Source organism: Falco rusticolus, chromosome 2, assembly GCF_015220075.1.
Source record: "Falco rusticolus isolate bFalRus1 chromosome 2, bFalRus1.pri, whole genome shotgun sequence".
Classification (NCBI taxonomy): Eukaryota; Metazoa; Chordata; class Aves; order Falconiformes; family Falconidae; genus Falco; species Falco rusticolus.
Genome location: NC_051188.1, coordinates 91,350,455 through 91,374,523, shown reverse-complemented (window position 1 = coordinate 91,374,523; position 24,069 = coordinate 91,350,455). Strand labels below are relative to the sequence as shown.

At 40.2% G+C, this 24,069-nt stretch overlaps 1 protein-coding gene across 3 annotated transcripts in view; it reads right to left on the bottom strand.

Moving 5' to 3' along the window:
- Positions 1–19,722, bottom strand: part of ADGRG2 (adhesion G protein-coupled receptor G2) — a 60,602-nt gene extending 40,880 nt beyond the window's left edge. For all 3 annotated transcript variants that reach the window (XM_037377961.1, XM_037377959.1, XM_037377960.1), the window contains exons 1-3: positions 19,619–19,722; positions 7,946–8,064; positions 532–1,149 (exon numbers count right to left, since the gene is read on the bottom strand). In XM_037377961.1, the coding sequence (XP_037233858.1) occupies positions 532–1,149; positions 7,946–8,063 (736 nt within the window). In that variant the 5' untranslated portion in view covers position 8,064; positions 19,619–19,722. The remainder of the gene's footprint in view (positions 1–531; positions 1,150–7,945; positions 8,065–19,618) is intronic.
- Between the last annotated feature and the right edge of the window lie 4,347 nt (positions 19,723–24,069).

The window sequence follows — 24,069 nt, the reverse complement described above, 5'->3', positions numbered from 1 at the left end:
ATAAAGGAAGGCATTACTGGTACAGAAACAAGAAATCAGAGCCTCCAGTCATCTTTACAGATGTATGAGCTAAAGATGGTGCAATGTGCCAGTGAAACAATGAAAAGTTGCACTCATCGAAGTTCTGGCCCAGTGAATATGCAGAATGAGGATCAGCAATGCTTTCCTCTATATTTATTCCCTGAACAGAAGGTGTGAAAATTAATTATTTTAAGATGACATTGATAGAAAGCCCTAATACTCCAAGGAGTTTTGGCTGGATGCATCCTGTTCTCATTACCATTACATGGGCAGTAGACAGACACAAAAGTTGAAGCAAGCTGAAAGTCTTCAAAGGACTGCTGCTATGCTTTTTATATATGGATAAAAGCTGATGAAAGCTGCAGATCTTCACATGATCTCATTAAGCATTTACCTAGAAATGGCTAATAGACAAATACTTTGTAAAATCTGGAAGAAAAACATTAGACATGTTCAGATGAACTTTTGACAAAAACACTATTTTAAAAACAGGAGTGCAATGGCACTTACCACATGGCAAAGAGTTATCTTCTTCTACTGTCTTATTATAGACCCAATCCTCCTTTCTCCAGCGTATAACACCACTGTCTTCACAGTCCAGAGACTGCTTTATATTTGCTTTATCCCACATCCTGAACATGTACAGCTCCCCGGTCATACCCAGGTGAGGTGACATAGCTGTACCTGGCAGCTTTGAACAGCCAAGTAAGAACTTCCCTTTTCCAGGAAAATTAATTTTCCCGGTTAGTTTTCTGTTTACTTTTTTTTTTCCATTTACGAATACCTTCATCTCCCCATCTTCACTTTTCCACAGGATACATATTTGGTTCCAAGTGTTTTCATGAAGTCTTGCTGCTGCATTTGTTTGTTTTCCAAATAACCATATCCTCAATTTACCATGATCTCCTGTAAGTCCAAGATCATACTTATTTGCAGAGAGGTTGGTGTGAAGAGTTTCTTGATTGTATACATATGCTGTCCAGGGACTATGTGAGGAATAGAGCTTGAGGTGCACACAAACAATGAATTCTTTCAAGGGACGCAGAGAAACTCTTGCTGACATAATCCAAGGATCTTCGCATGCAGTCTTAAAGACAGCTTTATACTGTCCTAGAAAATCCTCCTGATCTAAGTAAAGAAAAGGTGATTTGTAAAATCATTTCAGTTTTTAAAAATCTTCTATATGAACGTTATTCTTCCATACAGTACCATTCCTAGGCATTTACCTAGGCGTTTTCAAAACAACACAGTAAGAAACAATCTTGTATCTTTCTCTTTTTGCTTTATTTTTGTGGTGGGAAAGCGGAAAATTTGGAGGCAATCAATAAATCGTAGTTGCCCATGAAAGTTTTGAAGTAAAGCTCATGTACAAGATGAAGGACAACCATGTAGCTCTTTAAGACAGCACTCAAATACCAAGTGGGAGGCAAAAAGAGAATCACAGATCCTAGTTCCTATGCCCAGGACTCTGTAGATATTTTGCATTTAATGGATACTGGGAAAAAATATAGAAACAGAGTTAGAAGAAGGGACTGTACCCTTAATGCCTTCTTGTGTCTCAGCATTGCATCCTCCTTCTCTGAGCAAGATCGTGCTTCTCCATGTCACACTTAAAAACTAAAAAAACTAAGACCTGGGGAACTACAGGCCAATCTGTCTTACCTCTGTGCCCGGCAAGATCATAGAGCAGATTCCCCTGGAAACTATGCTAAGGCCCATGGAAAATAAGGATGTGATTCATGGCAGCCAACATGACTTCACTATGTGAAAATCATGCCTGAAAGATTTGGTGGCCTTCTACTATGGGGCTAGACGTCATTTACCTAGACTCATGCAAAATATTTGACATTGTCCCACACAATATACCTGTCTCTAAAATGTAGGGACATGGATTTGATGGATGGACAGCTTGGTGCATAAGGAAATGGCTAGGTGGTTGCACTCAAAAAGTTGCAGTCAACAGGTCAATGTCCAAGTGGAGACCAGTGATGAGTGGTGTTCCTCAGGAGTCCGTCCTGGGACCAGCGCTGTTTTAACATCTTTGTTGGTGACACAGACAATGGGACTGAGTGCATCCTCAGCAAGTTTGCCAACACCGAGCTGTGTGGCGTAGTCAACACGGTGGATGGAAGAGATGCCATCCAGAGGGACATGGATAGGCTTGAGAGGTGGGCCCCCGCAAACCTCATGAAATGCAAGACCAAGTGTAAGGTGTCCTGTACATGGGTCAGGGCAATCCCAAGCACAAATACAGGCTGGGTGGAAAATGGATTGAGAGCAGCCCTGAGGAGAAGGACTTGGGAGTGTTGATGGATGAGAAGCTCAACGTGGCCTGGCAATGTGCACTCACAGCCCACAAAGCCAACCGTATGCTGGGCTGCATCAGAAGAAGTGTGGCCAGCAGGTCAAGGGGAGTGATTCTGCCCCTCACCCTTCTGCTCTGCTCTTGTGAGACCTCACCTGAACTACTGCATTCAGCTCCAGAGCCCCCAGCATAAGAAGGACATGGACCTGTTGGAGTAAGTCCGGGGGTGGGCCACAAAGATGATCAGAGGGCTGGAGCACCTCTGCTATGAAGACAAGACATGCCGAGAGGGTTGGGCTTGTTCAGCCTGGAGAGGAGAAGGCTCCAGGGAGACCTTCCAGCAGCCTTCCAGTGCCTAAAGGGGGCCTACAAGAAAGCTGGAGAGGGACTTTTTACAGGGACTTGTAGTGATAGGAGAAGGGGTAATGTCTTTAAGCAGAAAGAGGGTAGATTTAGGTTGGGTATTGGGAAGAAATTCTTCACTGTGAGGGTGGTCAGGCACTGGAGCTGTGTTGCCCAGAGAAATTGTGGATGCCCCATCCCTGAAAGCATTCAAGGCCAGGCTGGATGGGGCTTTGAGCAACCTGGTCTACTGGAAAAGGTGTCCCTGCCCAGGGCAGGAGGATTGGAACTAAATGGTCTTTAAGGTCCCTTCCAACCCAAACCATTCTATGGTTGCATGTTTGTTCCCCCCACCTTGCCATTCATGCTGCTTCCTGCCTCATCTCACTGCATCCTTTGAATAATATGCTAGATACAAATTTAATGTCATTTCAAACTAAGAAAAACTCCTATGGGACATGAAATGGAACTACAGAAAAATGGAACAGCCTGGTAGATGCTCAGCCAGTGCAAGAGAACATATTACTGACACCTTTAGGAAGGTATTTATTTATCAATATATGCAGAGCTTTTATGTACCCTCCAGAGGAGGTATATGATTAATCATGATAGGTCAGGGTTGGATAGCAGGAAAAGATCAGTCAATACAGGAAGAAAGCTTTTCCATTAGCTCCCCTGTGAAAAGACAAATTTCCAGGCAACTTGGATCAGTCTGTGGGGTTTTTTTTCCCTAGGTAGGTTACACTCATAGTCCTAGTTAGCTGTCAAGATCACAGCCAGCTTTTCTGTGACCTTCTCAACCAGCCAGAGCACCAGCTTTCATCAGGCCAATTCTGAATCAGGAATGTGTTCAACTTCTCTGTCTCTTGAGCACAGGGCTCTCAAGTTTCTTTTTCAATAGCAACAAATGGAAAACAGGAGGAAGTTCCTAACTTCCAAGTGTGGCTTGATAGGTATAAGCTACCAGAAAAAGTATAAAACAAACCCCCACTGATAACTATTCTTGTTGCATACTATAGCTTTGAGACTCCCTTTGTGATACTAATTAGCTGAAATCTGTAGGCATCTTTCATAACTCTGAATCATTCCTGAAATTCAACATACATCATGAAAGTGCCATACAAGGCTACAGACCAAACAAAATCTCTCAGGGCACAGGCTGAATTAGGCGAAAATCCTAACTAGCAGACAGTGAATTTTGAATGGCAAGGTAATATTTAGCATGGTTCTACGGTAATGGAGAAGAAAACCACAACTGGCCCAACAGCAATCAGTAGAACTACTTCCCCCCTGTCCAACCCTACAGCATGAATTCTTTCACTTTGGCCATTTGTCAGAACCCAGAAGCAAGATACGGACTACTCAGCTAACCACATGGAAAACTAGTTTTTAAAACACGACTTAAAAAGTTGGTGTGAGGAAGATTGGGAGGGACAGGAAAGTGTCACAGAAGTACAGATTTTTAGATAGACTCAAATGTACCTACAATTAAAATAGATCTGCTACCTTCCAGTTTGGACAGATCATGAGGAAACTGATTTTATAAAGGAAACAGCTAGCTACATATACAGTTACACGGCAACACTTGTGACATCTCACCAAAGAAAAATAATTTCTCGAGTCTTTCATTATCAAGTAGGAATTATGCTGAAGGTTTTGAAAGATTTGATGCAGCTGCTGTTCCTCAGAGAAGATATGTCAAATATACCTGCATGACTCATATACCCTGCAAAATTTCTGTAAGCCGTCTTGAGCATGCAGAGATGACCAAAGTCATTGGTTAAGGAAGTTTCCTGACATAGCTTCAAAACTTTAAGTCACTGTTGACTACCCAGATTGGAAGAATGGAAGTCCATTCCTGAGAATAAAAGTGTTCATCAAAACTTCAGGTACCGTCAGACAACTTGATTCTGGAAGTGAACAAATCTTGAGTGAGGCTTAATTTCATGTTAAATGTTAAATCAGTGTTTATGCATCAACAGTGAATTAATTAAAGGGCTGCAAAACCCAATCACATTTTTTAGAGGAGTTGACACTGTAGAGTTGTCAAGGGAGTCAGTGTGGACTGACTTGCAGATAAAAACAGTTCTAAGGCAGGTAACCAACAGAAATTATGGAAAATGACATCAGTCCTGTTGATGATTCAAAAAGACCACTACTGATAGGCGTAAAAGGCCTGACAATTTAAACTACCAAAAGAGGTTACTTAGAGAAATCTACCCTTCCAAAACCTGGAAAGTCTGGCCCACTTTGCTCTAAAGAGTTAAAAAAAAACAACAGGTGCCAAACAGGGGTGCCAAAGTTAAGAGAAGAGATACCAATACTATCTGAGTTGTAACAAGAAAGACTCAGAAAATTTTATATGGTTTGTCTACCCAAAGAATGCTGAAAAAGTACACAGGAAATCATAACCATAGTCAGAAAATGCACTTCACTGTTCCAAGTGGAACACACGGAGTACAGCATTAAGTTAGAAATTCATTATCAAAACAGTCTTGGATAAGTCTGATATGTGGGTGGATGCAATGCATGTAGGAGATGACATTACTTTAAAGCTTTTGGAAGTTCTGTCAACCATCACTTATTTTCTCTAGTAATGGTACTTGTGGGCTGCAATCTACCCTTGAGCGTAGAACTGAGGAGCTGGAATTGGCTGTGCTCTGACAGTGGCATTCCTAGCTTACAATTAGGTCCTTTGGGTCCAGACAATACAAATCACATTCAGAAACCTTACCATGAACATACCTTAATCACCCCAACACAGAAAAGGTAGCACAGTAGAAAGAATGCTCAAAACATCTCCAGAGTAAGAAAAATACGCAAAAATCACAATCTGGAGTCAAGGAAACTCCATGCAGTAGTAATTGCAGACTGATTTTTTTATGTCATTTGCTGTATTCTGGCACTTAACCTCTTTCAGAAATACAAATTGTTCCTTCTTAATATATTTACCTCTAATAGAAGCAAGAACTGGGTTTTTTAGCCTCACTAAAAATAAAGAGCATTCACTTAATAAACATGTTCTCTTAAGCCCTGAAAGAAATCCTGAAATGTATGCTCATACTTCCAAACATTTAAAATAAATTTTCTGAGAATGGCAAGATAATGCAAACATAAACCCCAAATGTAATCTCTCTTTTTTCAAACATTTTCAGATGGTGATAACTGATAGCTTTACAAGACATAGCCAACCATACGTAGTAAGAAATAGACATACAGGAGCAGATTCTCTCAGTACATAAGCACTAGCACTATTTTCTATTACTAATTTTCTATTACTGATAGCTACTTTACCAGTATAGTTGAGCATTAATACAGCTGAGTATTCTCTTGAATAAAAATACTCACAAATTTATGTATCTGCACAATCTGGCTTTTAACCAGTAACAACAATAGTCATTAATTTCTATGCAAGTGTTTGCCACCTGTAACAAAGTGCTTGCGACAGGCCATTAAAATGACATCACAAGAATCTTGTATCTTAATGTATTCTGCCTAGAGCTCATAACTGTTCTTTATAAGAAATTGAAAACTCTAAACTTTCTACATGTGGGTCACTTGATTGTGCTCAATGTTTTGGAAATCTAAAGCTAAGAACTTATTCCTCACAATTAAATTCATCCCTCCTTTTTCATTCACAGTTGTATTTGGATAAACTATGCCACATTATGCAGAGTGTCCTAGACATCAGGAAGAACACAGGCAGTTATTCTCTCTTTGTATTTCCTGGAGAACACAAACATACTCTGGCCCCTTAGATGGGGGAGAACTGAGCAGAGATGCTGCTGACAGTGCTAACAGCCTTAAAATAATAATAATAAAGAAATAGGGTGGAACCATAAATACATTCTTGTGCTAGTTCAGCTTTTCTTGAAGGATTACTGGCACTCGCAAGTGATCGTTAAAGACGAAATCCCTCTTTGCTTGCTTACTTGGAACCCTAGATGCAGTTGCATTTCCCCTGGAAAAATTCTTGACATTTGCCCATCTGCTGAGCAGCCCTGTCCTTTTTACTATTGAAAGTACATGAGGTTAAAACCTCACCATCTTAGTAAGAGTTTTATCACCCGAATCTCAAATTTTGTCTCAAAAAGAGCTTCTTTCTATGAAAATTACTACATTTGGGGAATTAGAATCGGAATTAGTCTAGTCTGTAAACATATGAAATTTCATTGCTAGAACAATGTCATTAAGCAGACATACTTACAAAGTACCTTTGAACTGCAAGAAACTCTGACCTTCTGGAGTAAAGTAACACAGAATCATAGAATGGTTTGAGTTGGAAGGGACCTTAAAGATCATCTAGTTCCAAAGCCCTCACCATAGGTAGGGACACCTTCCACTAGACCAGGTTGCTCAAAGCCTCATCCAAGCTGGCCCTGAACACTTTCAGGGATGGGGCATCCATGACTTCTCTGGGCAAAACAGTTTCTAAAACTAGTCATTAAGTATGTGGCAAAAAAACACTTCTAATTTTTTTAAATTCCATGCACATTACTAACATGATAAATGTATTACACACTACTGATATAAGGAAGATTTATGAGTGACAAGCACTGTTACCTATATCACTTGAGGTCCAGAGTAGCGACAAACTTGTCTCTGCCAGCTTACAGAACAGCCATGAATAAACCACAAATTACTGATTCTACCACACCTCATGCAAAAGCATCACCATGTCAGTTAAAAAATTTGTACAAGAACCTTATGAACTTATCTTTTATTTACTGTTATTTAAAGAGCATAGGCTGTCAAATCCAAATACATCATTCCTGTTACACATTTTGGACCCTACTACTTTTTCCTTCGCCGTATTGAGATACACAACAAAAAGCAATGCAGCAGATGTGCTGTACTCAAACGAGCACTAAGTAGAGTGAAGCTCAAAGGATCTTGTGGTGTTTGTGCAAGAAGTGTAAAAGATTTAACAACATATTCCGAAAAAAGTAACACTTCCAGTTCAAAAAAACAGCAAGGAAGTTAATTTATCTTGTTATTACATGTTGTGTTTACATTCGCTCCTCATCCATAGCAGAAAATAAGTTACTACTAATTATTTTTTAATGAAAACAAATACTGTAAACATAGGGTTTATGTGCTAAGTTTACGTGCTAAGCACCAACTGTTTTAACTTCTTGTTAATGGCAGTTTTTCCTCTTGATTTCAAGAGGGCAGAAACTTGCTAGTTCTGAATATATTGAGCAGTGCTGTTCACCATGACTAATGCTATTTATTTGGAATACCAACACTAGATAAATCAGGAAGAAATTGTCTTACCTTTGCCTGCTGTAGCCAGGAACAAATGAAGTAAAAGGACTGCTAGAACAAGCCTGAATCTCAAGAAAATGTCCTGTATTCTGCCAACACAGCAGTGCTGTTTTCCCCAGGCAACCATTCTAGGAGAAAAAAAAAATAAATAAATAAACCACAGTGACTAGAAAAAGTGCAGGTGTACAGATATTATGACAAATTATGCTTCCAACCCATCAGTGTAAATCTTTTCAACTCTATTATACTATTGGGTATATATCGTACAGAAATGCACAAATACTCTGTGTATTATTGCCAAGTTATGGATAAAGAAAGAGCTGTTTGCTGAAAGAAAAAAAAACCCACACAAAAAAAAAAACCCAACAAAAATCCCGGACACTCAAGCTCTAATTCTGCAAGGATTCACAAATACATCAATGCATGGCCATGATCCTTGCTCAAATAAGGCTTTCAACATTTGAAGAACAAAACAACAACAACAAAAAAACCTAACCCCCCAAAAAAACCCACAAAAAAAACCCCAAACCACAAGCACCTAGTGAGCAAGCTTGAAGAGCTCATCCAAAAGCTTTGCTCATCTCAGTAAGTATATAGAAAGTATCTCTTCAGTTCCCTACCCACAGGTTCCATCATCTGACATTTCAATAGCAACACTGTGAACTCCAACAGAAGAAGCAAGAGTTTGATTCCTGCTCCCCATCTCATTCTCAAGACAAGAAGCTACCGCAAAAAAAAAAAGAAAAAAAAAAGAAAAAGAGAAATGCCACAAGACATTGTGGGCTGCAAATTCATGGGGTGTATCACAGAAACCTGGTTTGTCCACATTTCTTTTTAGCGATGGTTACCTATTGTGAGCAATAGGGCACAGTGGTAGAAAAAGAACTACTATAAGAGATAACATTTTATGTAATGATACACTTTTTGTAAAGAGATCTTTTCAAAAAAGGTACATCATCTGAATATTTTGCATGCCGAAAGAAAAATCACATGAAACATTCATTTGCTTTTTGCATGCATTATTTCTTAAATAAAAAGGCTTAGAGATACATAGTTACAAGTGATTCTATAACTGATTCTTGAACAAATGCAACGCAGTAAATTTTTTATATTGTTTATCTTTGATGTATCAGCTTTATGGCAGGCCAGAGCATGCTGCATGACACCAGAAGTTCAACTTTACTATTGTTCAGTTTGGTGCATGTATGAGTGTATTGGTTAGTACTCATACTGCTTGCAAACTTTACTGTATTTTCATACATGCTGTATAAGGCGGCAGTTAAGTTCCCTTCTTTTCAGGGACTGTAAATTGTGAACTCTTTCAGAAGCTGTAAATTCAATTAAGGTTAGGGCTAAGATGTATTTTTTGCAAGCATTCACATTAACATAAATATTTATGAGCATTAAATGGTTACTATGGGCTGAACCTTCCAAGAAAGTGCTACAGAAATAAACTGAGAAACAGTGAAGTTGCTAGGTATTTGACAGTTTGGAAACTGATTAAATGTACGTGCAAATAAAGTGTACACATATAATAATGTAACATAGAAAAAATAAAGCAAAGGCTTTTTAAGAATTAGAACACTGCAACACTGCTGCCAGTGTTTTCAATAATTACACAGTATGTGATATTTCTAGCTGAAAAATAAGATCATACTGATTCCATTGAAACAGGCCAATCTGGATGATGACCCATACTGCTTCCACTTCTCAGATTCTGGATGCTACACTTAAAATTGAAATACACTAAGGAAATAACAGTCAAATTGTGGCAACACCATGTACGACATCTGCATGGGTGCTGGAGAAGTTAACCAGCAGGAAGAAAGGCTATTGATACAAGGAATACAAAATCAAGCATACTAAAGGTGAGAGAAAATAAATGGTCTGCTAAAACAGTGGACATAGCTAATACACAGAATCCTATGCAGGAACAGACAAAAACCCAAAGAAAGACAAGCAAAAATAGCAAGACATGTCAGTGGCGGGCTAGCTTTCCAAAGATTCACAGAAAACTTGTCTAAACATGTCCTTAGCTTGCGTCTCTTGAATGCCTAAAAATCATGTATTAATAAAGTAGTTCAGTCAGCAAACTAAGTAGCAGACTTACAGTAATTATACTAAGAACCTAATAATGAAAAATGCCAAGCTTAAATACATTTTACAACTTTAAGGATTGTGCATCTACAATATAATTTCTTAGGGTGAAAAGAGGTGCCCATCCAAAAGCTGTGTTTCCTTTCTTTGCCTACTCATGCTTCCCACTCTAGTCTGAAATTAGGTCACTTACAAGCAGAATCAAGCTGCACATCTATTCCTCCATTTATGGGGAAATGTCTTCTTTTATACAGTAAACCATCTATCCATTGTGATGTATTTAGACAACAAACAAACACTAATTCCAGCATCCCTGGCCTCTACTAGAGTTGAAATATGAATGGGATGGAGCCCAAAAACACTCAGCGGCACCCAGAAGTTTAGCCACAGATGTTGGTGAAGCAAATTCCTTGCACGTGTCACATATAGTACTGGTTCAGAGTGCTCTTACATTTCCTGCATTTAGTTGCCTCCTTAAGCCTCAGTTCTGCAAGGAGATACACATGAAATGAGCTGACTAGGACAAAAGTTTACTCTTGTACTGCCAAGCGTGCCTTCTATTTAGTCTGGTAGACCTCATTAGACAACCACGTTAGTGCCCCATCCACCAGAAATAACAACTGAGAATGACAATTGAGTCACCAGAAATAATAAGAGTCTAAATTTGAGGGCAGGAGCCTAGAAATTCCTGGTTCTGGCTCCAGATCTGCCCTAGTGCTAAGTAGCCCTGAGGAGTTCCAACAGACCTTCCTCTAACTCAGGTCTTCCAGAGTAAGCTTTGCTAATACTTGTCCAGTGTTTAAATGAAAAGTAATAAATTCTTCCAGCACATTTAGCTTTTGTCTCCTCTGGGTTTTTTGGACACTGTTCTCACTTCCTGAGGTGAGCCCAGCAAAGACAAGTGGGGACAGAGGCACAGCTTCTCATTTGCAAAATAGTCACAAGAACTCCGAAACTATTCAGAGCTATGAATGCAGATTAATGGTCCCAGGGACAGCAATAAAATCCAGACAGCAGGAAAGTGAGGAAATATATAAAGTGAAATCCTGACACAGATCAGATGACTTTTTGCAAGACTCCAGATACTTGAATGCTAGCTCAAGATTTGTTCCAATGTGTGGATAAAAGATACTATTAAAAGAGTTAGGAAAATAACATTAATGTTTCTTTATTTTTGCAACAATGCTGTTTAGACACAACCAAAAAAAAGATGCTGCTGGCCTTGATGGATTTTTTTAGATTTTTTTTAAAAAAAGAGAGATGTACAATACGATTTCATCATATCTATTGAAATGAAGTTCATAGGATACATTCTAAAACATTTTGATGTTATGTTTATCTTAAACTTACTTAAGCCCTTCTTTGTACTGGAATTCTAAAGCTCTGCTCCTAATAATGATACTGAAAAGTAATGTAATTGTAAATATATAGTTGTGGCCATTATAAAATTAGGCATAAGTGATTTTTTTCATTTGTTATTCACTTTGTTCAAATGAACATTTTTATTGTTCATTATACTAGATGAAAACAGCATGACTCACAAAGCTCAGCATGAATCTGTGTAGTTTTTGCAGTATGATGAAAAATTTTCACTTGTAAATCAAGCATATCCAATAAATTACAACAGCTACTAGGCACAACTACTGAGCCACCCAAGTGTGGGAAGGAATTATATGCACATGCTACAAGTAAAGATGTAACTGGCTGTCTTTACTTTCTCACTTACTATTCTTAAATAATGAAGTCACTTTTATTCACAAAGAGCTAACTCCCTGAAGAATATATATATATATAAAATAATATATATATATATAAAAAATATTAATTACTTCTCTTCATGGTCAGTGGATAAAATGGAAATTCAGAAAACAGAAAGTAAGGGCTCAGCCATAAAACTGTTCCCTCTTGTTTGCCCTCCACGAAGAATGCTCTATTTTGACCAGCGATGATCTTGTAGCATTGGTACCCAGGTTTCACAACATTTTGTACCACGTCATTAATTTGAAAGTAAAACTAGCATTGACAGAACTTTTTTTAAAAACAAATGAACAAACATACTTTGAAAAATTAGATGGTTGTGTTGTATGTTGTGTTATACACATTGCATTTGTGCATTAGTATCACATTCTCTGGAAATTGAAGAGGTTACGGGAAACAAAGACAGAAAGATGGTATAAAAAGGAGTGTGCATTCTTATCACTTGTATTAATTAGCTTATGTCATGCTATTTTTCTAGTCTTTTGATGGAATCATCCTTCAGCACCATGGGAGTTCTACCTGCCTAGAGAATACAGTTTCTGTAGAATTTACTGAAATTTAACAGGCTGACCAAGACAAACACTGTGACAGGAAGCCTGCTGCTCAAGGATGGGCAGAATACAGGGATGAAGGTCAGTAAGCCAACAGCAACTTACAAGAGCAGGCTAAGATGACTGTTAAAACCAAGGCCTGTAAGGCTTTTACCACATTTACTCAGTTGTACACAGCTTTGTACCTCTGAAAGATGAGTAACATTTGAAGTTGATGTTTTTAAAGCCCTTCAGCTAGCTGTTCAGCCACCGGCATCCACAGTGAAAGGACTTTGAGGTGTCCCAAGAAACTGGGCTTGTGTTACAAATGCAGCTGGAAGGCAGAGGAGATGGGAGTCCGTGCCTCTGCAAGCAGCCTCAAGGGGGACTGCACGGTGCAGCTCCACTCAAAGTGCAGTATGAGAAACCTGGACTTCTTTCCAAGTGTGCACCCATGTATCAAGACAAACAGGGCTTACCTTAAGCTACTGATTACCTTGTATTACAGCAGATACACTTTCAACAGACTTAAAGCCAAAGAAAGTGCAAAATGTGAATACAGCTGTTCCGTGCTGTAGTGTACTTTGTTAAATCACTTTTTGAGAAATACATTCAAATTTTACAATTCCTGTTGAATATATCTATTTACTGGCAGTCTTTGAAAAACTATTAGTTCTTTTATGTCAAGTTTTAGCCAGAGCAGGTCCTCATTGCCAATGCATAAACTGTTAAAGGCAGAAAAGAGCAAGAGAAACATCATACTGCCCAGGTATGAGAACTTCTTGATACCTTTAATTACTTTCAGAAATGTAAGACTGTAGACTTCTTCCATAAGCCCTTTATATTTTCCAGACTGGAACTAAAATGTAGTAAAATTTATATGTTATTTTTAAGTTTTGGCTGAAACAAGTTACATGTAATAGGGAGGACGCTTATGTTGGAAAGTCTTATGTCACTGTGAGTTTTGGCACATACAGTATTCACTGACAACAGCAGAAGTAACACCATTGACTTAAAAATGTTGTTCCATGGGGTTTATTTAAATAATTTTTTTCAGAAGACAGTAATAGGGTTATTACTATCTGATAATAGTTTGGCTGTCATTAATTTTCTCCAGTCTTTATCAAAGGCTGTAAAAACTGGCATACTGTGTTCTACTTCTAGTCACTTCATGAAGAACACCAGCTTCTTCTAAGACTGCAATGGTGATGTGTGGAGCTAGTTCAAAGACCTTCCAAACATGTCCCTCTGACATAAATCTTTACTGTTTTCAAAGATACTAAATATTTTATTTTTTAATAAGTTGGCTTACAGAGAGCAACAAGCCACTTAGCTGCAGACATCAGTCCTCTGCAAAACTCCTAACTCATTAGTTCAGTTCTTAAAAGAAATGAACAGGAGGAAAAACTCTCCCAGAAATCCATTCTTTTTTGCAGTCTTTCAACTGCTGCAGAATACTGGTATTAGAAAGATTTCTTTTTATTATATTCTACAAATAGCAAGCTCTGCAAGCCAAGGTCTTCCCTCAGTTCAACTCATAGATCTCCCATTAGATTAATGTAAAAGTGTAAGCTTAATTATTAAGGTTTGTAAAAGTGGATTCATGAGTGTAATATGCTATTGGATGGTTCTCCGTTACAGACCTCAGTGCCAAAAAGCCCTTTTGGTAGTTAATTCTCTCTTACAGTAACTTGTGTCTCCATATATAGTGCAGGGGACAATTTCAAGCAAGTTTTTGTTCACTCTTACCCAGACTGGCAATGTTTCACCTCCTTATATCCAGCAGTCACCTGGGAGATGTGCAAGAGGTGTCCTCCTTACAAATACTTACAAATAAGTTCTACAATATCCAAGAAAACCTCTTCTGCGTTGTGTATCCTCTCAAGACAAGAGTATTATCCACCACACACTCTATTATAACTTCTAGAGCAAACTAAAAAGCCCATCAGTGACAATACCTGAGCAGGTTTCCACTTCAAAGACTTTACAAATTACTGATGAAGCATAAGAAGCACAGATATAATAAAGTACTTATTTTTGTCACAAGTCTGGTTACTGCACCTACAGGCAGGTTGTTTATATTTTCATTAATAAAACTTTGGAGTATAGAGGTATACAAGTTTCATGGGTGGAGGGGAATAACAAAAGAAGTGTTCTACAGAGTAGAAGACAAAGTACAACAAAGACTACATTTAAGCTGGCATATAGAAAAAGACTAAAGGAATGCTAGACATGCACCTTGAGCCATGTAAAAGGCATGAGGAAGGGTGTACAAAGGCAAGCATAGAAAAGTGGACAAACACCAAGTTTTGCAAAACCTTATATTCAGTTTGATGCAGAAAGGAAGATGGAAGAACAAAGACTTTTCTAAAGCTGGAATATTCAAACCAGATTCAAACCAGTGAACAATGTAAGCAGGCTGTAAAGAATCAAGTGTGGGCCAGGCATGGCAGAAAGAAGAGTGTTCAGGTCATGCATGCAATTTTCCTACTTTTCAAAAATGGGATCTGAAAGTTTATCTCATCTTACTGTAAGCGGGGGGGGGGGGGGGGGGGGGCAGCGAGGAAATAGTTCTTCCTGTTCAGTTTACACTTCCTAAGCTTCACTTTGCAGACTTAAGGACTTAATAGGTCTCTTGGAGCTGTCAAAATTTCTCTCGAAGCTAAGAAGCACAATCCTTGGTGGAGTTTGTTTGTTTGTTTGTTTTAAACAATCTCTCAGATTATTTTAATCAACAGCCCAATGACCAAAATTAATAGTTTGTACCAAAGAAATAAAGCTTATCAGTTTTGAAAGACAAATGCACTAAAGAAAGCATCTTCCAGAGTCCCACTACAACTCTGACTAGGAATACGGCATCACTACCCTTATACAGCCTAAGGAAATACAGTCACTTTGGCACCTCCGTCTTCACACAGGGTAAATATTTAGCGGTCCTCCATTAAGACATTCTAGGCAACAGGGTTATGCCAGAACAGAATTCTGGGCCTCTTTTAGCATGGCTCCTCCTTAGGGTACAATGCAAGTCTATGGTGCATACAGGAAAGGAGATGGTACCATTGCCAGGACAGGCCCCGTAATCAGTTGTTAGGGAAAGAAGGGGAGGCAAAGTTCCGTCTGGAAACCATGTTAGACTAATACAACTACAACAAGTTAATCAATAGCAATCATTCTTAAATACTTGAAAGTTGTCACACAAGAGAGTAGTGACTTCAAAGCAACTTCATAATAATTCATTTAAATCAGCACCATTTCTGTGTGCAGCCCCCAGGAACATATCAGCTCAGAAAATCCACTTTGTACAACTACACTCCATATAGTTTCTTCCACCATCACCACCTCTATAAAAAAAGTGATTGGCCTTCTTACAAATAAACCACCCTAACCACAATGCTGAGCTGCTGAGACATATATAAGGGTGAAAAAAAGGATGCATTTTTTAGCTCAAGTTATATGAACGCTTGGACTATGCTATGAATAAATAATGATGGAACAAAGTCCCTCAGATCTCAAAACACCAAGTAACAAGTATTATCAGAAACCCATTCAGCCAGCTTACGTCCATAATTAATTTGGTGCAAAAGAAACAAACATATTAAAAGCCTGGTTGGGAATTCGTAAATTAAATGTGGAATTTGGCGACATTCACAATCAGCATGCCCAGATGTCTAATAAATCCAGGCAGAACACCACAGTAATTTTTTCTCTGAAGAATATAAAAGGGATTTTTAAGAGAACATTTCAAACACCAAAAGCATCAGTAAAAAGATGTTGGGTTCTATTACATGTGCACAATAACGTTTCCATAATCAGCATACACAACATTACCTATTTTCTTGCTAATTCTACCATTTCTAAACGTGTCACATCCTGTCAAACATGACAACTTCCAGCAAACCTACTGATGGATCTCTCAGGCCTTCGCTCCTCAATGAATACTTAAAGCAACACCATAAATGAGAACATATAGTGTTTAATTTGTGAGTGGTTGGGGGTTTTTTTGGAAACTAAGGCATCACCTGAGTTACTCATCTCACACAAATCTCAGAAAACAAGAGATAATGTAATAATTTCTAGTAATTTCCTCTATATGATGTGCAAAAGTATTTTAAGCAGACTGGGGAACTTTACAACCTGTTTCTTTTCCATACACTGTCTCATCTAGTATAACTGACTTTCCACAATTTTCTTCTAAAGCAAACAAAAATAAGTAAATCATGTTACAAACTACAGTTTTTGTCTGAGATTTTAGGAACACTGTATCTCAGTAGCCAGCAGAAGAGGACCTAGAAGGGAAGAACAAAATCACTGTTTTAATAAGGCACTAGCTGAAAAGCAGCTGTTATGTCAAACAATAATTAGATTTCTAAGCTACAACTCTCTGCGATAAAAGAAAAACAGAAAATTATGAGGGTGGGACTTTAGCTACCAAATACACTTCTAAAATCTTGTATGAGTTCCACTACACATTACCTGCAATAAAACTGTCCTGAAGCCAATGTAAAAAAGACTCACAGGCTGAGCACCCGTAGTAACAAGACGTTCAGCTCACACGAACAGAGGCTCACAGAGTCAAATCCATGTGACTTGTGCAGGGAGGAGTTTGAGATCCATTTTTTTGCCTTCAATCTAATGTCAACTACAAACGATATTTTGTCCACACTGACCAACAATAAATTTTAAAGATATTTTGGCACAAAAGGAATGCAAGGCTCCCACATAACTGAGTCCTACTAATTACCATATAGTTACACAAGCCTATCTTCTCATAGAACAAGTACTGATCCTCTCCAAATTGTACTTACACCAGGAATTTATGACTGGAAAGAGTAAGATCCTCATAATCAGGACTACCTATCTAATAAACATGAAATGATTCACTCTGCTCCTTTCTTGTTCACAAGCAGAGCAGCACCTACCAGTGTCCTGCAAAAAAATAATATTCTTTAAATCCATGCACCTCAAAAAAAAAAAAGAAAAGCTTTTAATTGAACCTAGATACAATAATGTATTTGTAGTTATACTACTAAACTTACCATTTATCAGAAAGCTAACATTTCAGGCCAAATAGCGTGCCTTATTCATGCCAATTTTTCTGTTGAAGTCAACAAGATTCAATTTTAAAAGCTACCCTGATTTTGGCCTTCAAGTAATCTAATCTATTTCCACTGAAAACACAAAATTCCAAACTTTGTAAGTGTAGTGATCAGTTTAAAATCTATACTGTATTTGCCAAGGCCACTGATTATGTTACATATTAAGAACTAAAACTTGTCCAAATTTAACAAGTTATTCTTTCATGAAGTCCAAAATTTTCTCAGTCTGCCAATATTCTAGTTATTAGTGAAAGACCTGACTAAAAGCATTCACAGCACAAAAATTGTATAAATTGAGCAATTAACTTGAGAATGGGAATTTGGTCCTCTACCCCTCTCCAGCTGGCTCTAATTTGAGCCAATTTCTGTTAATGTATTAGAAATCGAAGTTTAACATTAAATTTGGAAGGCACTGAAGAGAAAACTCCATCTACAGAATTACCTTGATACTAAAATAATATTTATAAATATACTAATAACATTAGTTCACTTGGTGTCTGACTGCCACTGCAGAAATGATACTAGCTTGTAGTGTAAGTAGAAAATTTTGTGGCCCCATTTCATATCTGAGCAAATTTTGTTTATATGCAATTTCTTTCCTGAATCTTCTTTCAAACCATTTCACTTTAGAGATTGCCTTTATCACTAAGTTGTCAGTGTGCTTCCTTTGAGAAGACAAGCACTTGGAGACGGTCCTAAGTAAAGACATGCTTTCTGTTCACCAGTTCAACACATTTCAAGTCAACCAGCAGAGGACCAAATCCTGCTTGTTCCCCTCATGCAAACAGTTACAGAAAGTATACTTTCCAGCTTAGGAAGGAAGGGCTTAAAGCTTAAGAACAGGAATATCAACTTGCACAACTCTCTTCTAATGATGATGTACACTGTTAGCCTACGCAAGCAAAAGGAAGAAATATGTTTTGAGACACATGACGCCAGCTTTACCTTTTCAGCACAAGTGACAGAGCTGAAGCCCCAACGTATTTGCTTGGGGACTGAACAACACTCAGATCTGCATGCCTGAGGTTGTGAACTCTATTTTGGCTCATGTTGAAGCTCATTCTACCACGTCTTCAGCATTGCTATAAGTGATTTCATGTAAGTCAAAACCAGCTCAGGCTTATACATCCCCGTTTAATTTGCTGAGCAGGCACGTCTTTAGAAGGCTAGTGAATTAGTTTACAAACATTTCTTCAACATTTCCACATAAGTCAACACAAGACAATCACAGAGTAAAAGCAAGAGTTCAGCACCATTCTAAGTACTACCCATGAACAAGAAAATCTATATATTTGCAAAGCAAAGCAAAAATAAACACAGCCAGGGAAGAAAGGTTCCAGTACATCCAGCCAGTGTAACAGGTCAAGACAAAAAACAAACAAAACCCTCTGCAAAGCAATTATTGTGTGCAACAGGTCACTCTGAAGACATTTCACTTCCAGTGACACAGGCTATCTTGCAGAACATACAAGGAAAAAAAAAACACAAAAGACTTTTGAGCTGAACATATTCTCAGCACCCATTCCCACAGAAAACGTGTGTGAGAGCAAAACCTGAGCCAGCCTGGAGATACAGTCCCAGCAGGACGCCGCCCGACCTCCTCATGGCAAACCGCATCTAGACCATACTGACGCGTCACGCAAAATCATTCACTTTTAAAGTCTATTTAAGTATGTTACCGATGTTTTCATCACCGTTAATTACGCGCTTCAAACAAGACTGGAAACCAGGAAGGCCCCTTTCCCCCAGCAGCACCGAGAAACGTACCTGGTAAGGAGCGGGTCCCCCCCCAAGGCGAACTGAGACGCGCGTCCCCCGCCGCCTCACACCCGCCAGCGGCCCCGGGGCCCGCGCCCGCCCCGCTCCCGCTCCCGCAGCGCGCTCTGCCCTCGCAGGCGGGATCTCCCCTCAGCGTCCCCCGCCCGCGCTTCCCTCGGCCAGGCGACACCCGCCAGTGCCGCTCCAGGGGAGGGAGGGAGGGGTCGGTCAAGGGGACGTGACTAAACGGGAGCGTCGGGGCTCGGCGACGGAGCTCGAAGCTCTCCGACCTGCCCTCCTCCGCCCGCCGCCAGCAGCCTCGCAGGCAGCTTCCCGCGCGACCCGCCTGCCCTCAGCCCCATCGTCCCCCCGGGAGGGTCGCCGGGAAAGCCCGTCGCCGGGAGGCGCGCACCTCTGCCGCCCAGCCCCCGAGCGCCGCTCACCTCAGCTCAGCAGCGCAGGGCGACTCCCGCCTCCGCAGCCCGCCGCGCTGCTGGTCCCTCCTCGCCCTCGAGAGCCCGCCGCCTCCGGCCGCCCCTGCCCCCGCCACCCGAGCCGGCGCTCACCTGTCCCCGGGGAACCGCCCGTCCCGGCCCGTCCCGGCCCGCGCCGCCCGCCCTGCCCGCTCGGCGATCGGCGCAGGAGAGGCCGCCGCTGGCCCCCGCAGCTGGGGCAGCCGCTGGACGCGGCCGGAGGGCGGAGGCAGCCGAGGGAGGTGCGGCGAGGAGCCGAGAGGGAACCCGGCGCGGCGGCGGCCGGCGGGGCCGCTCCCCGCGGCAAGGCGGGCCCCTCCCCGCCCGGCGGCCCCGCGGCGCGGGCGTCGTCCCGGCCGCTGTGGGCAGCGCGGGGCTGGCGGGGCAGCTCCCCCGGCGTGCGGCTGGCCGGGGCGGGGGAGGCAGCGAGCAGCACCGGCCGGGGTGGGAGGAAACGCAGGGACACTGCGACCCTGGCTACAACAAGCTGGGGGGGAAGGAATTACCGCTCTGGTTAAACCGTTTTGAATTCGTTGGTGGGCAACGTGTTCAGCGTTAAAACGGCCCTTTTTCTTGTATAGCTTTAAACAGGCTTAACTCCATTAGGCCCTAATGGCAGTGTAGTTTTTCAGAATTAGTACCCTTCATTCAGTCCCGTTTGAGATTCATACCTGCGGTCAGCGGCAGGGTAAAGGAGCACCACTTAGCCATCAGGCCGGCCCACTGTCAACTGCAGCGGTGGCCCTCTTCTTCCCTCTTTTTAACTGCTTGGGATGAAGCTGTTCTGAAAATACAGCATTTTCAATTCTTTTTTTTTTCATTTTTATTATTACCAACATGTTTAGGAGCTGCTTTCAGCGTGTGGACTGGAGCTTTAGTCAGTAGGCACTGCTGAGAAGTGCCTGGCACCAGGGCACAGCTCGGCAAAGCCGCTCACACTGCACATCCTGAGGGAAAGGCTGGAACTTTGGGAACAACTCTTCTCGGTGTTACTGAAGTTAAGATAGGGGCAAATTCTACAACCCCCCCAGACACTAGGTGTTCCTGCTGATGCAGGGTGTGATGAGTCTACATGATGTGCAGAGTTTCATAGAGAAATACTTGTAAAGAGCTGGGGTTAGATGAAGAAGCTTGTTTCATGTTTGTTAGATTAATGGTGTCTTTGGATGCTTTGGAGCTAGCATCTAGTGGAATGCAAGGCCAGTGCTTTTGCAGTTCCTCACACAGGAAAAGACAGGAGGCATTTTTTTTCTCTGCCTTGCTTATTGGATTATCTTCCTCAAATGTTTAAGTATCACAAATGGCATTCTCTTCCTACCTTATGCAGCCTGTGAGAACTGTGTCTCCTTTTTCAGTCCTGATCTGGATGTTTGAGGTCAATAAGGAGGAAGAGTAACATTGTCCTGAAGTTAATGCTGGGTGTCCGATATATGAGAGTATTGTTCATCTATGAAAAGACTTGTCTAGCAGTTCTACATCAGTGCTCTTTTGACACATCCACAAACAGTGGGCTTTACCAATGTAGCTTAGTGGTATCTCAACAGAAAGGCTAAAACATTCAATGAGGGTGGAAACTGAGGCCCAGCTCACCCCTGGGCACCTTACTCATTGGCAATGTAGGGTTAGTAAGTTTACTGTGATGCTTCTTGTGCAAGTAGTTGCCAGCATACAGATAAATGGAAGTCTGTCTTTGTCCTCCCAATGCTTCTGACAAATGATAATGCTCTTTTGAATAAAAATCAGTTGTTGATTTTCAAGCACTGAACTATAACTGCAGGCAAGGGAATTACCTCAAAATACCTATTCCCTTTCCACTCAAACCAGCTTCATTTACTAGAAGAAAATACTGTGTAATTCAAAAAAGGAAAACAATTTATATCAATAATTATTTATTTACACTGTGTATTACCTACAACTGGGTAGTGTCCAGTAACATACAGAGAAACTAAACAGAATTGATTGGTAAAGACCTAAAAAACAGGACTAAGTAAAGAACTTAGTTCCCAAAGTGCATTTTTATAGCTGTTGTTAACTGGAAAAGTCCCTGAAATCTATGCAGATTCACTCTGATACCAGCTGTATGCCAGCTATACAGTTCTGCGACTACACTGAATCTGGCTAGTGTTGCATGGAAGCCAAAGACAAACTCCTGTGCGCTTCTCAAGAAAACGTAGACTATAGCAGGTCTGAGGAACAAGCATGGATAGCTGAACAATAAAGAACTTTTCAGTCCCGTGAGTTTTGTCATGTTTCTGAGAAAATGCCAAAAAAAGGGTTGTCTTAACTCAGATTGCTCAATGCCTCCTTTGTTGTACACTTGTGCAATACTGAACACTGGTTTTGTAGGAATGGTGGGTGACATACGCAGGTTTAAGAGAATAATACTCCCTTGGAAACAAGGAGACAAGTCTCTCCCCAGGAAAAATGATCATATTAATAACATCTTGAAAAAAACTAATAGTTCCTGGAGCGGGAAGTCTCCAGAAATGTTCTGACCAAAAGGCGACTAACTTGAAAATGGGAGCATGGATACCATAAACTGGTGCTGATGTAAGTTTGGCAATGCATCCTGCTAGTGGAGAAATACTGGATTTCAAGGGTTTGGCAATTCAGGCATTTTATTTTCAACTGTGTTCAAGAAGCTTGAATGTAGAAACCCCAACAATGACTCCAGCGAAGCCAGTGCCTAAATTCCCATTAACTTCACTTTAACCAGAATTTCATAGTATGCTTTTTAATTGGTTTGGGATTTATTATGATTCTGTTTTCTTTAAATTCTTTCTCTCTTTATTTATGTGTATGTGTATATGTGTTTCCTAGAGAGGTGAGACATTACTGCAACATATTGCAGTATTCATTTCATGTTTATTTATCCAAATGGGACTTGTTCTAATGTTGTAATTCATGTCTCAGTAGGAAAAAAACTTAAGTAATTGACCATGAAAGGGGAGAGGAGGGGTGGTGGGAGAGGTGAGGTCTGCTTTTGTTTTCATTTATGATGTGAATTTATGATGCTGTTGTTTCATAAAGGTGCTTGGCAGAGCATAGTTGACCTGTGCTTGCTTCTCCTTGCTCCTTCACTATTCCTAGTGCACGGGATTGGAGATTGCTTTGCCCAGTGGTATGTGTATGTATGGTCAATCCCAGAGATTTTAAGTAGGTTATTCTTTTAAAAAGAACTAAGTGTGAAGTTAGGGGAATGACTGTTTCAATGAATCACATTAACATAACACCATTTACATCAGATCTACTCAATTTAAAAACAAAGCAAAAAGACCTGATAATTTCCATGGCTCTGGATTTTGTGGGGATTTGTCATCCTCTTTGCCACATTACAGGTTTCTGTGAACACCAGAAACTGACTGGAGGTACAAAGCAGCAGTTAAAATGGTTTCACTTCTCTGTTTCATATATAAATACAGTGCCCCTCCCCCCCCACACCTCAATCACACATGCTTAGTTCCATAATCTCTTGTACTAGTTAGAAGTCAAGTAAATTACAGATTATTAGGTAAAAGATAGGTTATGTGGGGGTTTTAAACTGATGGTAACACTGATGTATGTGTCAATCCATTTTCTGCTTTCAGCATTGCAAAGATGTAAACAACAAGTAAGCAATTTTAGGATAAGGAAATGATACAGACTAGCTGTGATGCTAAAAGGAGTTAAACATAGCAAGGGAAAGGGCTCTTAAATCTAGTCTTAAAACTGCACTATTTAACACAAAGTTGAGAGCTCGGTTTGTGAAAAAGAGGCTGCCTCTGTTCAAAATTTGTGCCTTACCAACAAATTCATATCTTACAAGAGAGTCCTTGAGTAGATATATCTATCAGCATTCTAATGGAATAACTACTTATTAACGTTCTTTTATCAGAAAGTAGCATATAGGTGTGGATACCATGAGCACAGTATTTGCTGAATGTTAACTGAACCAATATGTAAAAGAAATCGCCTAGATATGTAATCTTTAAATAAGGAGGTTTAGTCTATCCATCTGTGATTTTACACCTGTTGTCAAATACTAAGTGCAACGCCCAGGGTAAGATTTTCTTTTGACTCTTGCAGTTTCTGAAATACGTAATATCTTCTCGACTGAAGGTCCAGGAAGGGTGGTGCTGGTAATAATAATAATAATAATAACAACAATAACAACAACAGCAATAATAATAATAATATCACTGTGGTTAACTTCTAAGACTTAATTCACTGAAGAAACATGTGTTTCACTAGTTCTTAAGAGAAAACATGTTTAGAGAATTGTGTCCTGTATCATTACTGATGATGAACAATATTTATGTTTACCATATTATCTGGCTCTATCAAATTCCATCTTGCAGATCCTCCTGTTTACAGACACACAGCCATGTCACAGCAGACTGTATTCTAGCTCAGTGAGCTCAGTGTCCCTGTTGCATTTACAT